Source organism: Arachis stenosperma, chromosome 3 (genome assembly GCF_014773155.1).
Source record: "Arachis stenosperma cultivar V10309 chromosome 3, arast.V10309.gnm1.PFL2, whole genome shotgun sequence".
Lineage (NCBI taxonomy): Eukaryota > Viridiplantae > Streptophyta > Magnoliopsida > Fabales > Fabaceae > Arachis > Arachis stenosperma.
In genome coordinates, this window is record NC_080379.1 from 33,134,410 (window position 1) to 33,149,357 (window position 14,948).

At 44.1% G+C, this 14,948-nt stretch overlaps 1 protein-coding gene and 1 non-coding gene across 2 annotated transcripts; one reads left to right on the plus strand and one right to left on the minus strand.

Annotated features, from left to right (window-relative positions):
- Nucleotides 1–642: 642 nt before the first annotated feature.
- On the minus strand, nt 643–746 carry LOC130971579 (small nucleolar RNA R71). The gene has a single exon (XR_009082791.1). It is a non-coding gene; the product is annotated as a small nucleolar RNA R71 (small nucleolar RNA).
- Nucleotides 747–9,497: 8,751 nt separating this feature from the next.
- On the plus strand, nt 9,498–10,773 carry LOC130965847 (uncharacterized). The gene is made up of 2 exons (XM_057890609.1): nt 9,498–9,597; nt 10,328–10,773. Exons 1-2 carry the CDS (start codon nt 9,498–9,500, stop codon nt 10,771–10,773), a joined length of 546 nt encoding a protein of 181 aa, XP_057746592.1.
- Nucleotides 10,774–14,948: the final 4,175 nt, after the last annotated feature.

The window sequence follows — 14,948 nt, forward strand, 5'->3', positions numbered from 1 at the left end:
CTACTTCTTTCTTCTATTTTTCTTTTCCTCTGACATTTCAAGGAATCTCTATACTGTGACATAGAGGATTCCACATTTTCTTTTTCTCTTCTCTTTCATATGAGCAGAAGCAGAGACAAAGGCATTCTTGTTGAAGCTGACCCTGAACCTGAGAGAACCTTGAAGCGAAAGCTAAGAGAAGCTAAAGCACAACTCTCTTTAGAGGACCTGACCGAATTCTTCAAGGAAGAAGAACCCATGGCAGCCGAAAACAACAACAATGCCAACAATGCAAGGAAGGTGCTGGGTGACTTTACTGCACCTACTCCTGATTTCTATGGGAGAAGCATCTCTATCCCTGCCATTGGAGCAAACAACTTTGAGCTTAAGCCTCAATTAGTTTCTCTAATGCAACAGAATTGCAAGTTCCATGGACTTCCAATGGAAGATCCTCATCAGTTTTTAGCTGAATTCTTGCAAATCTGTGACACAGTCAAGACTGATGGGGTTAACCCTGAGGTCTATAGACTGATGCTATTCCCTTTTGCTGTAAGAGACAGAGCTAGAATATGGTTGGATTCTCAACCTAAGGAAAGCCTGGACTCTTGGGAAAAGCTAGTCAATGCCTTCTTGGCAAAGTTCTTTCCACCACAAAGATGGAGTAAGCTTAGAGTGGAAGTCCAAACCTTCAGACAGAAGGATGGAGAATCCCTCTATGAAGCTTGGGAAAGATACAAACAATTAATCAGAAGATGTCCTTCTGACATGCTCTCTGAATGGAGCATCATAGGTATTTTCTATGATGGTCTCTCTGAACTATCCAAGATGTCTCTGGATAACTCTGCAGGAGGATCTCTTCATCTGAAGAAGACGCCTGCAGAAGCTCAAGAGCTGATTGAAATGGTTGCAAATAACCAATTCATGTACACTTCTGAAAGAAACCCTGTGAACAATGGGACTAGTCAGAAGAAAGGAGTTCTTGAGATTGACACTCTGAATGCCATATTGGCTCAGAACAAGATATTGACTCAACAAGTCAATTTGATTTCTCAAAGTCTGTCTGGAATGCAAAATGCACCAAACAGTACTAAGGATGCTTCATCTGAGGAAGAAGCTTATGATCCTGAGAACCCTTCAATGGAAGAGGTGAATTACCTAGGAGAACCCTATGGAAACACCTATAATTCTTCATGGAGAAATCACCCAAATCTCTCATGGAAGAATCAAGAGAGACCTCAACAAGGTTTCAATAACAATAATGGTGGAAGAAACAGGTTTAGCAATGGCAAGCCTTTTCCATCATCTTCTCAGCAACAGACAGAGAGTTCTAAGCAGAGTACTTCTGACTTAGCAACAATGGTCTCTGATCTAATAAAGACCACTCAAAGTTTCATGAATGAAACAAGGTCCTCCATCAGAAATTTGGAAGGACAAGTGGGTCAGCTGAGCAAGAAAGTTACTGAACTCCCTCCTAGCACTCTCCCAAGTAATACAGAAGAAAATCCAAAAGGAGAGTGCAAAGCCATTAACATGGCCGAATTCTGGGAGGAAAGAGAGGAGGAGGACGCCACTGAGGAAGACCCCAGTGGGCGTGCACTAACCTCCAATGAGTTCCCCAATGAGGAACAATGGGAATCTGAGGCTCAAATTGAGACCATAGAGATTCCATTGGACTTACTTCTGCCATTCATGAGCTCTGATGAGTATTCTTCCTCTGAAGAGGATGAGTATGTCACTGAAGAGCAAGTTGCTAAATACCTTGGAGCAATCATGAAACTGAATGACAAGTTATTTGGAAATGAGACTTGGGAAGATAAACCACCCTTGCTTACCAAAGAACTGGATGACTTGTCTAGGCAGAAACTGCCTCAAAAGAGGCAGGATCCTGGAAAGTTTTCTATACCTTGTACCATAGGCACCATGACCTTCAAGAAGGCCTTGTGTGACTTAGGGTCAAGTGTAAACCTCATGCCCCTCTCTGTAATGGAGAAATTAGGGATTTTTGAGGTGCAAGCTGCAAGAATCTCATTAGAGATGGCAGACAATTCAAGAAAACAAGCTCATGGACTTGTAGAGAATGTTTTGGTGAAGATTGAAGACCATTACATTCCTACTGATTTCATAGTCCTAGAGACTGGGAAGTGCATGGATGAATCCATCATCCTTGGCAGACCCTTCCTAGCCACAGCAAAGGCTGTGATTGATGTTGATAGAGGAGAGTTAATCATTCAAGTGAATGAAAAATCCTTGGTGTTTAAGGCCCAAGGATATCCCTCTGTCATCATGGAGAGGAAGCATGAAGAGCTTCTCTCAAAACAGAGCCAAACAGAGCCCCCACAGTCAAACTCCAAGTTTGGTGTTGGGAGGCTACAACCAAACTCTAAGTTTGGTGTTGAAACCCCACATTCAAACTCTAAGTTTGGTGTTGGGAGGTTTCAACACGGTTCTGAGCATTTCTGAGGCTCCATGAGAGCCCTCTGTCAAGCTAATGACATTAAAGAAGCGCTTGTTGGGAGGCAACCCAATGTTTTATAATTAATTATTTTCTTTTGTTATTTTATCTTTTTTGTAGGTTGATGATCATAAGAAGTCACAAAAACAATGAAAAAAAGCAAAAACAGAATGAAAAACAGGAAGAAAAACAGCACACCCTGGAGGAGAAGAAGCTGGCGTTCAAACGCCAGTAATGCTAGCTGCTGGGCGTTTAACGCCCAGTCTGGCACCATTCTGGGCGTTTAACGCCAGAAAGGGGCACCAGACTGGCGTTAAACGCCAGTAAAGGGCAAGAACCTGGCGTTAAATGCCAGGAATGGGCACCAGCCCGGTGTTTAACGCCAGAAATAGCTCAAAACGTGATTTTGAGCAACATTTGGTGCAGGGATGACTTTTCCTTGACACTACAGGATCTGTGGACCCCACAGGACCCTACCATCACTCTCTCTCTTCTTCCCCCATTCACCAATCACCTCAACACCTTTTCCCCAAAAACCCCTCACCTATCAAATCCCATCTTTCTCTTCACCACTCACATCCATCCTTCATAAAACCCCACCAACCTCACCCTTCAAATTCAAACCACTTTCCCTCCCAAACCCACCCTAATGGCCGAACCTTTACCCCCCTCTCTCCTATAAATACCCTTCTTCAACTCTTCATTTTCACACAACCTAAACACCCTTTCTTCCCCCTCTTTGGCCGAATACACCACCATTTCCCTCTTCTTCATTTCTTCTTCTTCTACTCCCTTCTTTCTTCTTTTGCTCGAGGACGAGCAAACATTTTAAGTTTGGTGTGGTAAAAGCGTTGCTTTTTCGTTTTTCCATAACCATTTATGGCATCCAAGGCCGGAGAAACCTCTAGAAAGAGGAAAGGAAAGGCAAAAGCTTCCACCTCCGAGTCATGGGAGATGGATAGATTCCTCTCAAGGGTGCATCAAGACCACTTCTATGAAGTTGTGGCCTTGAAGAAAGTGACCCCCGAAGTCCCCTTTTCACTTAAAAAGGGTGAATACCCGGAGATCCGCCATGAGATCCGAAGAAGAGGTTGGGAAGTTCTTACCAACCCCATTCAACAAGTCGGAATCTTGATGGTTCAAGAGTTCTATGCCAATGCATGGATCACCAAGAACCATGACCAAAGTGTGAACCCGAATCCAAAGAATTATCTCACTATGGTTCGGGGGAAATACTTGGATTTTAGTCCGGAGAGTGTGAGGGTGGCGTTCAACTTGCCTATGATGCAAGGAGATGAGCATCCTTACACTAGAAAGGTCAACTTTGATCAAAGGTTGGACCAAGTCCTCACAACCATATGTGAAGAGGGCGCACAATGGAGGCAAGACTCAAGAGGAAAGCCGGTTCAATTGAGAAGGCATGACCTCAAGCCCGTGGCTAGAGGATGGTTAGAGTTCATACAACGCTCAATCATCCCCACTAGCAACCGGTCCGAAGTTACCATAGACCGGGCCATCATGATCCATAGTATCATGATTGGAGAAGAAATAGAGGTTCATGAGGTTATAGCCCAAGAACTCTATAAGGTGGCGGACAAGACCTCCACCTTGGCAAGGTTAGCCTTTCCTCATCTCATTTGTCACCTCTGTTATTCAGTTGGAGTTGACATAGAGGGAGACATTCCCATTGATGAGGACAAGCCCATCACCAAGAAAAGGATGGAGTACACAAGAGATCTCACTCATCATGAGATCCCTGAGATTCCTCAAGGGATGAATTTTCCTCCACAAAACTATTGGGAGCAACTAAACACCTCCCTAGGAGAACTAAGTTCCAACATGGGACAACTGAGGGTGGAGCATCAAGAACACTCCATCATCCTTCATGAAATTAGAGAAGATCAAAGAATCATGAGGGAGGAGCAACAAAGACAAGGAAGAGACATTGAGGAGCTCAAGCACTCCATAGGATCTTCAAAAGCAAGAAAGAGCCGCCATCACTAAGGTGGACCCGTTCTTTGATTTCCTTGTTATTGTTCTTCTGTTTTTCGAATTTTAATGCTTATGTCTATCCATGTTTGTGTCTTGTGATCATTAGTGTCTTAGTGTCTATGCCTTAAAGTTATGAATGTCCTATGAATCCATCACCTTTCTTCAATAAAAACGTGCCTAATTGATAAAAGAAAGAATTGCATGAATTTTGAATTTTATAATAGTTTAATTATTTTGATGTGGTGGCAATATTTTTGTTCTCTGAATGTATGCTTAAACAGTGCATATGTCTTTTGAATTTGTGGTTCATGAATGTTGGCTCTTGAAAGAATGATGAAAAAGGAGACATGTTACTGAGGATCTGAAAAATCAATAAAATGATTCTTGAAGCAAGAAAAAGCATTTCAAAAAAAAAAACGAAAAAAAAAATCGAAAAAAAAAGAAAGAGAAAAAGAAAGAATAAAGTTGTGATCCAAGGCAAATAAGAGTGTGCTTAAGAACCCTGGACACCTCTAATTGGGGACTTTAGCAAAGCTGAGTCACAATCTGAAAAGGTTCACCCAATTATGTGTCTGTGGCATGTATGTATCCGGTGGTAATACTGGAAGACAGAGTGCTTTGGGCCACAGCCAAGACTCAATAAATAGCTATGTTCAAGAATCATCATACTTTACTAAGAGAATCATTAACACTATCTGAATTCTAAGTTCCTAAAGAAGCCAACCATTCTGGATTTCAAAGGATAGAGTGAGATGCCAAAACTATTCAGAAACAAAAAGTTAAAAGCCCCGCTCATCTAATTAATACTGATCTTCACAGATGTTTTTGGAATTCATTGCATATTCTCTTCTTTTTATCTTATTTGATTTTCAGTTGCTTGAGGACAAGCAACAATTTAAGTTTGGTGTTGTGATGAGCGGATAATTTGTATACTTTTTGGCATTGTTTTTAGTATGTTTTTGATATGATATAGTTAGTTTTTAGTATATTTTTATTAGTTTTTAGTTAAAATTCACTTTTCTGGACTTTACTATGAGTTTGTGTGTTTTTCTGTGATTTCAGGTATTTTCTGGCTGAAATTGAGGGACCTGAGCAAAAATCTGATTCTGAGACTCAAAAGGACTGCAGATGCTGTTGGATTCTGACCTCCCTGCACTCAAAGTGGATTTTCTGGAGCTACAGAAGCCCAATTGGCGCGCTCTCAACGGCGTTGGAAAGTAGACATCCTGGGCTTTCCAGCATATATAATAGTCCATACTTTGCCCAAGATTTGATGGCCCAAACCGGCGTTCAAAGTCACCTCAAGAAATCCCAGCGTTAAACGCTGGAACTGGCACCCAAATGGGAGTTAAACGCCCAAACTGGCACCAAAGCTGGCGTTTAACTCCAAGAAGAGTCTCTACACGAAATTGCTTCATTGCTCAGCCCAAGCACACACCAAGTGGGCCCGGAAAAGGATTTTTATGTCATTTACTCATTTCTGTACACCCTAGGCTACTAGTTTCTTATAAGTAGGACCTTTTACTATTGTATAGAAATCTTTTGATCACTTTTAGATCTCTAGATCATCTTTGAACATTTTAGTTCTTAGATCATTGGGAGGCTGGCCATTCGGCCATGCCTAGACCTTATGCTTATGTATTTTCAACGGTGGAGTTTCTACACACCATAGATTAAGGTGTGGAGCTCTGCTGTACCTCGAGTATTAATGCAATTACTATTGTTCTTCCATTCAAATTCCGCTTGTTCTTTGTCCAAGATATCACTTGTTCTTCAACATGATGAAGGTGATGATTGACGCCCATCACCATTCTCACCCATGAACAAGGTGATTGACAACCATTCTTGTTCTACAAGCATCTGAGGCTTAGTGAATATCTCTTGGATTCCTGATTGCACGATGCATGGTTGATCGCCTGACAACCGAGTGCTCGCCTGACAAACGAGCCAACCATTCCGTGAGATCAGAGTCTTCGTGGTATAGGCAAGAACTGATGGCAGCATTCAAGAGAATCCGGAAGGTCTAACCTTGTCTGTGGTATTCTGAGTAGGATTCAATGATTGAATGACTGTGACGTGCTTCAAACCTGTAACCTACTGGGCGTTCGTGACAGACGCAAAAGAGTTATTCTATTCCGGTAGGGGAGGGAACCGAACCGGTGATTGGCCGTACTGTGACAGAGTATTGAGCATTAGCTTTCACTGCGAGGATGGGAGGTAGCTGCTGACAACAGTGAGACCCTATACGAGCTTGCCATGGAAAGGAGTAAGAAGGGTTGGATGAAGACAGTAGGAAAGCAGAGAGACGGAAGGGAAGGCATCTTCATACACTTGTCTGAAGCTCTTACACCAATGATATACATAAGTAACACTATCTTTATCTTTTATGTTATTTTCGTTCATCACCATATACATCTGAGTTTACCTGACTAAGATTTACAAGATGACCATAGCTTGCTTCAATACTAACAATCTCCGTGGGATCGACCCTTACTCACGTAAGGTTTATTACTTGGACGACCCAGTGCACTTGCTGGTTAGTCGTGCGAAGTTGTGTAATGCCATGGTATTGAGCGCACCAAGTTTTTGGAGCCATTACCAGGGATTATGAGAGTTGTGAAAAAGTATAGTTCACAATTTCGCATGTCACTAAGCTTGGCATGTCCGATGGCGTCCATGCGAAGAGGTAGCCTTTTGCCCTTACGACCTCCATAAGGGGGCCTTTGAGTTCATGGGGCAAATTTTTGTTTACGAAGGTAAACTGTTCTGCCGACTTCCCTATCTGGAATTTCTCCATGTCACCTTCTGGTTCTGGCCTTGGCTTGTCTTCCATCCTTACATCCAGGTTTGCCAGGAATACGCCGGCCGCCTTCTTGGACTCTTTCCTTAGGGAGAGACTGGCATTGTCGCATGCGACTGCCGCTTCCAAATCTTCCCTAATGGAGCCAACAGTTCCCTTGTTCGTCACGAACTTCATTGTTAGGAATTTAATGCATATCACATCTGAGAATTCGTTGATGGTTTTTCTTTCTAAAATGATGTTATAGGCCATGGAGTCTCTGAGGACTACGAAGTCCGCCATAACTGACCTCCTGGCGTCACCAGCTCCAAGGCAGATTGGGAATGAAATCATCCCGTCGGGCTTTATGTAGTTGTCGCCTAGCCCCGTGACACCGTGTTGGTGACTCTTAAGGTCGGACTCCCTGAGTCCCATGGCGTCAAACACGTTTTTGAATAGGATGTTGGAGTCAGCTCCAGTATCAACGAGGATTTGCCTGACCAACCCGGTCTCAACCATTGTCGTGATCACCATGGGGGGTTCTCAAGGAGGTCGTGAAACCAGCCAAAAGATATCATAGGAGGTGCTTCGTTTGGGGTGGTGGTACCTCCTGTCGAAATAGAGAGAATCCGGGTATCCTTCATTGCTGCTGATTTGGATTTGGGGGGTATCACGTCCGACCACAATGTTTACTACAAAAGTTGGGGGTTATCGGCATTCCCCATGGGCTCTTGCCTAGCCTTGACGGTCTGGCTACAATCTTCTTCTGAGCACTCCCGTTCTCGTCTCCTCAGTTCCCGAATAAGCTAGGAGAACTCACTTAACTTTCCTTCCCTTATGGCCTGCTCTAAGGCATCTTTGAGGTCGAAACAGCCTTGGGTCTTGTGACCGAAACCCTTGTGATAATCACAGTACAGGCTTTTGTTGGCTCCTGTTCTCTCTTTCAATGGTCTGCGTCTGGATAGGATTCTCTTATCCGTAATTTGCTGGTAAACTTCCACTATAGGCGCCGTGAGTGGCATGTAATTTGTGAACCTTCCCACTCGTGGGGGTTGTTTATGCTGCTTTGCTGGGGTTCCATTCCTGGGAGCCTCCTTATACCTATCGACCTGGGGGGCCTGCCGAGCTGAAGGGTTAGGGAGCTGCCGTTTATTGGTGGCCACGACCTGACTGACCTCTTCATCAATGATGTATTCCTTGGCCACGCTTTGAATTTCCTGCATGGACCAGACAGGCTTGGTAGTGAGGTGCTTTCTAAAGTCCTTGTTTAGCAGGCCGTTCATTAGGCAGAGACTAGCGACTGAGTCTGTTAGGCCATCGATTTCCAAGCATTTGTTGTTAAATCTGTCCAGGAACTTCCTGGTCAGCTCCCCGGGTTTTTGGGTGACCCCTAGTAAGTTAATTGGGTGCTTTGCCTTGGCTATACGTGTCGCGAAACGAGCTAAGAAGCTTTGGGAGATGTCCGTAAAGGTCGTGATGGATCCTTGTGGGAGTGCGTTGAACCATCAGATTGCTGGGCCGGCCAGCCTCACTGGGAATGCACGGCATCTGATCGCGTCGCCTACTCCTTCCAAATTCATTCTTGCTTCGAAAGCTGTGAGGTGCTCCAGGGGATCCTTAGCCCCATCGTTCCTCATGTCCGTTGGCTTGTCGAAATTCTTCGGAAGCCGAACCTTGAGGATCGAGGGGTGGAAAGGAGTGGCCCACATGATGATGGGTTCCTGTTGTTTCTTGGCTTTCCCTCTTTGGGACTCCCCGTGGCTTTCGGACCTACCTTGGCGAGGTCGAGAGGTCGCCTGCGTGTGTGCCTCGTAACACTTTATTGCACTCCTTTCTCGGCTCTCGTGTCTTCGGGAGGGGGAGCGGGTGCGTGTGCAGGATCGACTAGCGTCGCCGTGGGAGTGGCTGACGTCCTCGTTAGATCGGCTTCTCGCTGTCAGCTCCCGTTCGAGGTTTTATACTTTGTGTCTGAGTTCTTGCATGATCTTAGTGCTATCGGCTCCAGTCCCACCGAAGGGACGTCTTTCGATGGTTTTGGTGTAGATTTGTTGGTTAGGTTGGACGGAGGATCACGGGTGCTCGACAGCGCGAGCCATTGAACTCGCGCTGCTCTGGTGGGCCCCTCCTCCTTCGTGAAGCTCCTCCGACGTGGGAAGTCGCTCCATGCCTACTCCAGGGTTCCCACAGACGGCACCAATGTTCGTCACCTGAAGATGTCGGGTACTCCACGGGTCGGGTGATGACGGGAAGGTGAGGTAGAGAGACCCTGAGCTGGCGTGGAAGGAAGGCAAGGGGATGAATGGGAGACGCCATAGGTGGAATGAGAAGGGGTGGCCACCTGCAAGGACACTCCGACGATCAAGTCAGTATCCGTACGAGGTGATAGCCGAATTAGGTAAAAGTGTCACATACCTTGGGGGGAGAGCTGACCTTTTCCCTTATATACTGTGCTGGGCGGGCCCATGAGTGACCTAGTCCACTGACCAGGAAACTTCTATGAGCTGTCCTAACCCATGTGGGAGGAGCAGGTCATCCCGGACTTCGGGTCAGGTGTTCGGGTGCTGCCCGGGGATGCTGACCCGTCCGATGACTTAGGTTATACGGATGATAAGTCGGGCGGATCCCGGGTCAGGTATTAGAAGGAGCTGACCCGTCGGATTCATCCTGTGGTGAGGGGTGGCTTGGGCCTGGGTCAGGGGTGGTGCCCCGACCTGACGATTAGTTAGGCTGGACCCTTCATAGTCCGTAACAATTTGTTAATTCATTAAAATTCAATGGATGTGGAGCTAACACAAATTTGTTCCAAGTTATATTTTTATGTCTTTTTAATCTACTAAGAAAAGATTAAAAAAAAGATGAACTTAAATTCCTTTTATATATAAATAAAAAAGTGAGTCAAATAAAAAATACTGATAATTTTTAAATATCATTAAAAATGAGTGTCAACATAATTTTTTATTTTATTTAAAAAGAATATAATTATCAAAAGAGAGAATGAGAGAGAGAGAGTGAGTGGGTGGAAAACACTGGGAGGGATAGAGCAATAGGTCAGGTCAAAGATCCTAGAGTTTGGAATCGAAAAGAGTATCGATGTTTGGAGAATGATTCCTTCTCAATCTTCGTAGATAATCTTTCAGAGGACATATCAAAGAGAGAACTGTTTCAACTCTTTAGTTGGGCTGGTCACATAAATGACATATACCTATCGAGAAAACAGAAGAGTGGTAGTCTTTACATCTTTGCGTTCATACGGTACACAACGAAAGGAGGAGCCTTGAAAGCTATAACAGAAATGAATCGAATGAGGGTGAGAGGCAAGGTCATCTTCGTAGAGGAAGCTAAATACAGGAGAGTGTCTGAGGTAAAGAGCACGGACAAAGTGCAGCCACGGGGTGACAATAAAACTGCCACGGATCGTCAGAGGCCACTAGAAAGAGAAGCAAACCGGAAAATCCCAACTATCTCCTCTAAAGAATTGGCAAAGGAGAAAACAGTCCAGGACCCGCATGGGAATGGGTGGACGAAGAAGGTGGAGGTGGCTGTGGCAAAAGAAAATTTGGACTGGCTATAAAAAAGCCTAGTAGGTGGATCGACGAAGGCGATTGACTTTAGGTAGCTGAGGATTCAGTTGCCAAGAACTTTTCCCAAGTTATTCAGGTCCGTGAATTGGAAGCATATAAAGCTCTGTTGACTTTTGATAGTCTGTTGAATGCAGAAGAGACTTACACTTTCAAAATGAATAGCCTTCTGCAATTATTTCACAATGTATGGAGGTGGAACGAGTCAGAGAAAAGTGAAACTCGAAGAGTGTGGCTGGAGTGTTTCGGGGTGCCATTACATACGTGGTGCGTGGACACGTTCAGAATAATATGGAGCCAATGGGGCGAGGTGGTTGAGTGCGATAATGTGACAGAATCGTGCAGTTCCTTTAGTATCGGCCGAGTACAAATTAATACTTGTGTGATGGATGTGATCAATGAATAGGTTCACATTACAATAGGTACTAGTGGCTTTGATGTTCTAGTAAAAGAGGTAGGATGCGAAACATATGGAGAGAAATGTCAGATGGAAACTGTAAGAGAAGATGCGGTCAGATGTGAACACCAGAAGATGTTGTTGCAAGGGTTGGTGATGATGTAGCTACATGGTCAGACAGGACAGTATTTTCAACAAAAGGTTCAGATCAGGCAGCAGAGGTGATAATGGAGAGACGGCGGAAGGAGGTTGAAGATGAGGATAGAATAGTAAATTCAGAAATTTATTTGAACGAGTAGAGTTATGAATATTTAAGTCTCAATCAATTGAAATTGGTAACATATCAATCTAATAATGATGGTATTGAAGGAGTAGCCGATTCAGGGGGATATGCGGAGAATAATGAGGCGGGGTCTGAACAAACGGTCTCATGGGAGTATTTTTGTAATCCAAATGGGCTAGCTAAGGAGAATGGAAGGAATAAAATGCTTGGTCCATATAATAAGCTCACGAACGGCAGGAACATAAGCAATATGGGCCATGAAGACCCAATCTCCAAGGGAACTAAGCAATATGGGCTTAAGGTTTCCATCAAGGGGCCAGGTGAAAGGAAATCGGGTCGGGCCTAGAGATCCCTGGACATTGGAGACGTGCCCGCTTCTGCAAGCTTGGAGTCCCGTGACCCGGGAGGCGGCTCGCATTGTGGGACACGCAATCTTCTAGCAGTGGCCTCAAGGTTGCATGTCCAAGCTCGTGTATTGGAGCAGAATCCCATGAGGACGCCGGTGATGAACATTCACCCAAGCTGGGTGATGGCCGATTGGAGGTTGGAAGAGGACCAAGCTGGAACGAAGGTTGGCAAATTTAACACGATGGTGAAGGAAGGCTGACGGCGCAGGTGTTCCAACAGGAATACGAACCACATACCTTGGTTGGTATGCAAGGATTGACCGATGATAATAAGGGTATGAAGGTTGGAAGCGGAAGAGATGTAGCGCTGAAGGGGAGTTGCAAAATGACAAAAAATGTGGGAGGGGCTGAAGGGACACAAGGAAACGGGAAGGTGGAACACGGGCATCACGGCAGGGACCGTATTTGCGATGATTCTGAAAGAAATGGTCGAGTTTATCAGGAGGTTATTAATATAGAGACAGGAGTTGAAGCGACTCAAGACAGAAATTTACCGGTACCTAATGACGAAGAAGATTACGGTGATGATGAAGACAGTGTCGGGGACATAGAGCATGCAAAGGATGATGAAGCAAGTGACAATGAGTATTCAAGACTGGATGAGCAGCTGATGGAGAAAAAAAAGAGCTGGGAACTAGCGAAGGAGTCAGGAGCAGAACTATATAATGAAGAAGACGACATCATGGCGATCCTCCAACAACAGAATGAAGAAATTGCTCAAAGGAGAAGAGTGGCTAAACAGAAGGCAAAGGCTAGATGGAGCAGACCCAAAATTCAAAAAAAGGTGTGTAATATTTCTTTAAAATGATCATTAGCTCTTGGAATGTTAGGGGATTGAGGGGTGATGGAAAAATGAGGATGGTAAAGGACCTGAAGCAAAACTATCATTTAAACATGCTAGGTTTGGTGGAGACTAAAAAACAGTTAGTGACTAGATTTGATGTTTCAAAAATTTGGGGGAATGGTTGTGCAGGATGGGATTATGTTAGAGTCTATTGGTGCGTCTGGTGGGTTGCTGCTAATATAGGATGAGGAATTTTTTAAATTAGAAATTCTTATAGAAGTGAGAGATGGTTGTGTGTCAAATGGGTTATACTGAAGAATAATTTCAATTGTGCTTTTATATTAGTTTATGGTGCACATGATAGAAATGAGAAGCTTATTATATGGGAGGAGCTAAGCTACACAGTTGGCCTATGTCAGGTTCCCTGTTGTTTCTTGGGGGACTTTAACGAGATTATTCAGGTGGAAGAAAGACGCGGCACTGACAGATTAACCCCGTCGGCGGAAGATTTTAAGAATTGGATACATGACATGGGTTTGGAGGACTTACCGAATACTGACCACAAGTTCACATGGTTCAGAGGACGATCCTGCAGTCGTATTGATAGGGTGCTGGTGACCTTGGACTGGCTTGAGGAGTTTCCAGAGACTCGATTACGAGGGGGTCCACGGGGATTGTCAGACCACAGTTGGTGCACAAAATTGTGATCATCAACAATGGCTCCAAAGACTTGGTAGCGCTCTCAAACGTGAATCACACTTAGTCACAACTCCGCACAACTAACCAGCAAGTGCACTAGGTCGTCCAAGTAATACCTTACGTGAGTAAGGGTCGATCCCACAGAGATTGTTGGTATGAAGCAAGCTATGGTCATCTTGTAAATCCCAGTCAGGTGGATTCAACTATATTAAGAGATTATTGGATTTTCGAATAATAATAAATAATAAACAGAAAATAAAGATAGAGTTACTCATGTAATTCAATGGTGGAAATTTCAGATAAGTGTATGGAGATGCTTGTCCCTGTTGGATCTCTACTTTCCTACTACCTTCCTTCAATCGTTCTTACTCCTTTCCATGGCAAGCTGTATGTAGGGCGTCACCATTGTCAATGGCTACATCCCATCCTCTCAGTGAAAATGGTCCAAATGCTCTGTCACAGCACGGCTAATCATCTGTCGGTTCTCGATCATGTTGGAATAGAATCCTTTGATTCTTTTGCGTTTGTCATCACGCCTAGCAATAGCGAGTTTGAAGCTCGTCACAGTCATTCAATTCCAAAATCCTACTCAGAATACCACAGACAAGGTTAGACTTTCTGGATTCCCATGAATGCCGCCATCAATTCTAGCTTATACCACGAAGATTCTGATTAAGGAATCCAAGAGATATGCGCCCGGTCTAAGGTAGAACGGAAGTGGTTGTCAGTCACGCGCGTTCATAGGTGAGAATGATGATGAGTGTCACGGATCATCACATTCATCATGTTGAAGTGCAACGAATATCTTAGAATAAGAACAAGCGGAATTGAATAGAAAATAGTAGTAATTGCATTGAAACTCAAGGTACAGCAGAGCTCCACACCCTTAATCTATGGTGTGTAGAAACTCCACCGTTGAAAATACATAAGTGATGAAGGTTCAGGCATGGCCAAGAGGCCAGCTCCCAAAACGTGATCACAGGATAAAAAATACAATCCCGAATCCAGGATGAAAATACAATAGTAAAATGTCCTATTTATAATAAACTAGCTACTTAGGGTTTACAGAAGTAAGTAATTGATGCAGAAATCCACTTCCGGGGCGCACTTGGTGTGTGCTTGGGCTGACCTTGAATGTTACACGTGCAGAGGCTTTTATTGGAGTTGAACGCCAAGTTGTAACGTGTTTCTGGCGTTCAACTCTGGTTCGTGACATGTTTTTGGCATTTGACTCCAGAATGCAGCATGAAACTGGCATTGAGCGCGAATTTACGTCATCAAATCTTGAATAAAGTATGGACTATTATATATTTCTGGAAAGCTCTGGATGTCTACTTTCCAACGTCGTTAAGAGCGCGCCATTTAGAGTTCTGTAGCTCCAGAAAATTCATTTCGAGTGTAGGGAGGTCAGATTCCAACAGCATCAGCAGTCCTTTGTCAGCCTTCTTATCAGAGTTTTGCTCAGGTCCCTCAATTTCAGCCAGAAAATACCTGAAATCACAGAAAAATACACAAACTCATAGTAAAGTCTAGAAATGTAAATTTAACATAAAAACTAATGAAAACATCCCTAAAAGTAGTTAGATCATACTAAAAAC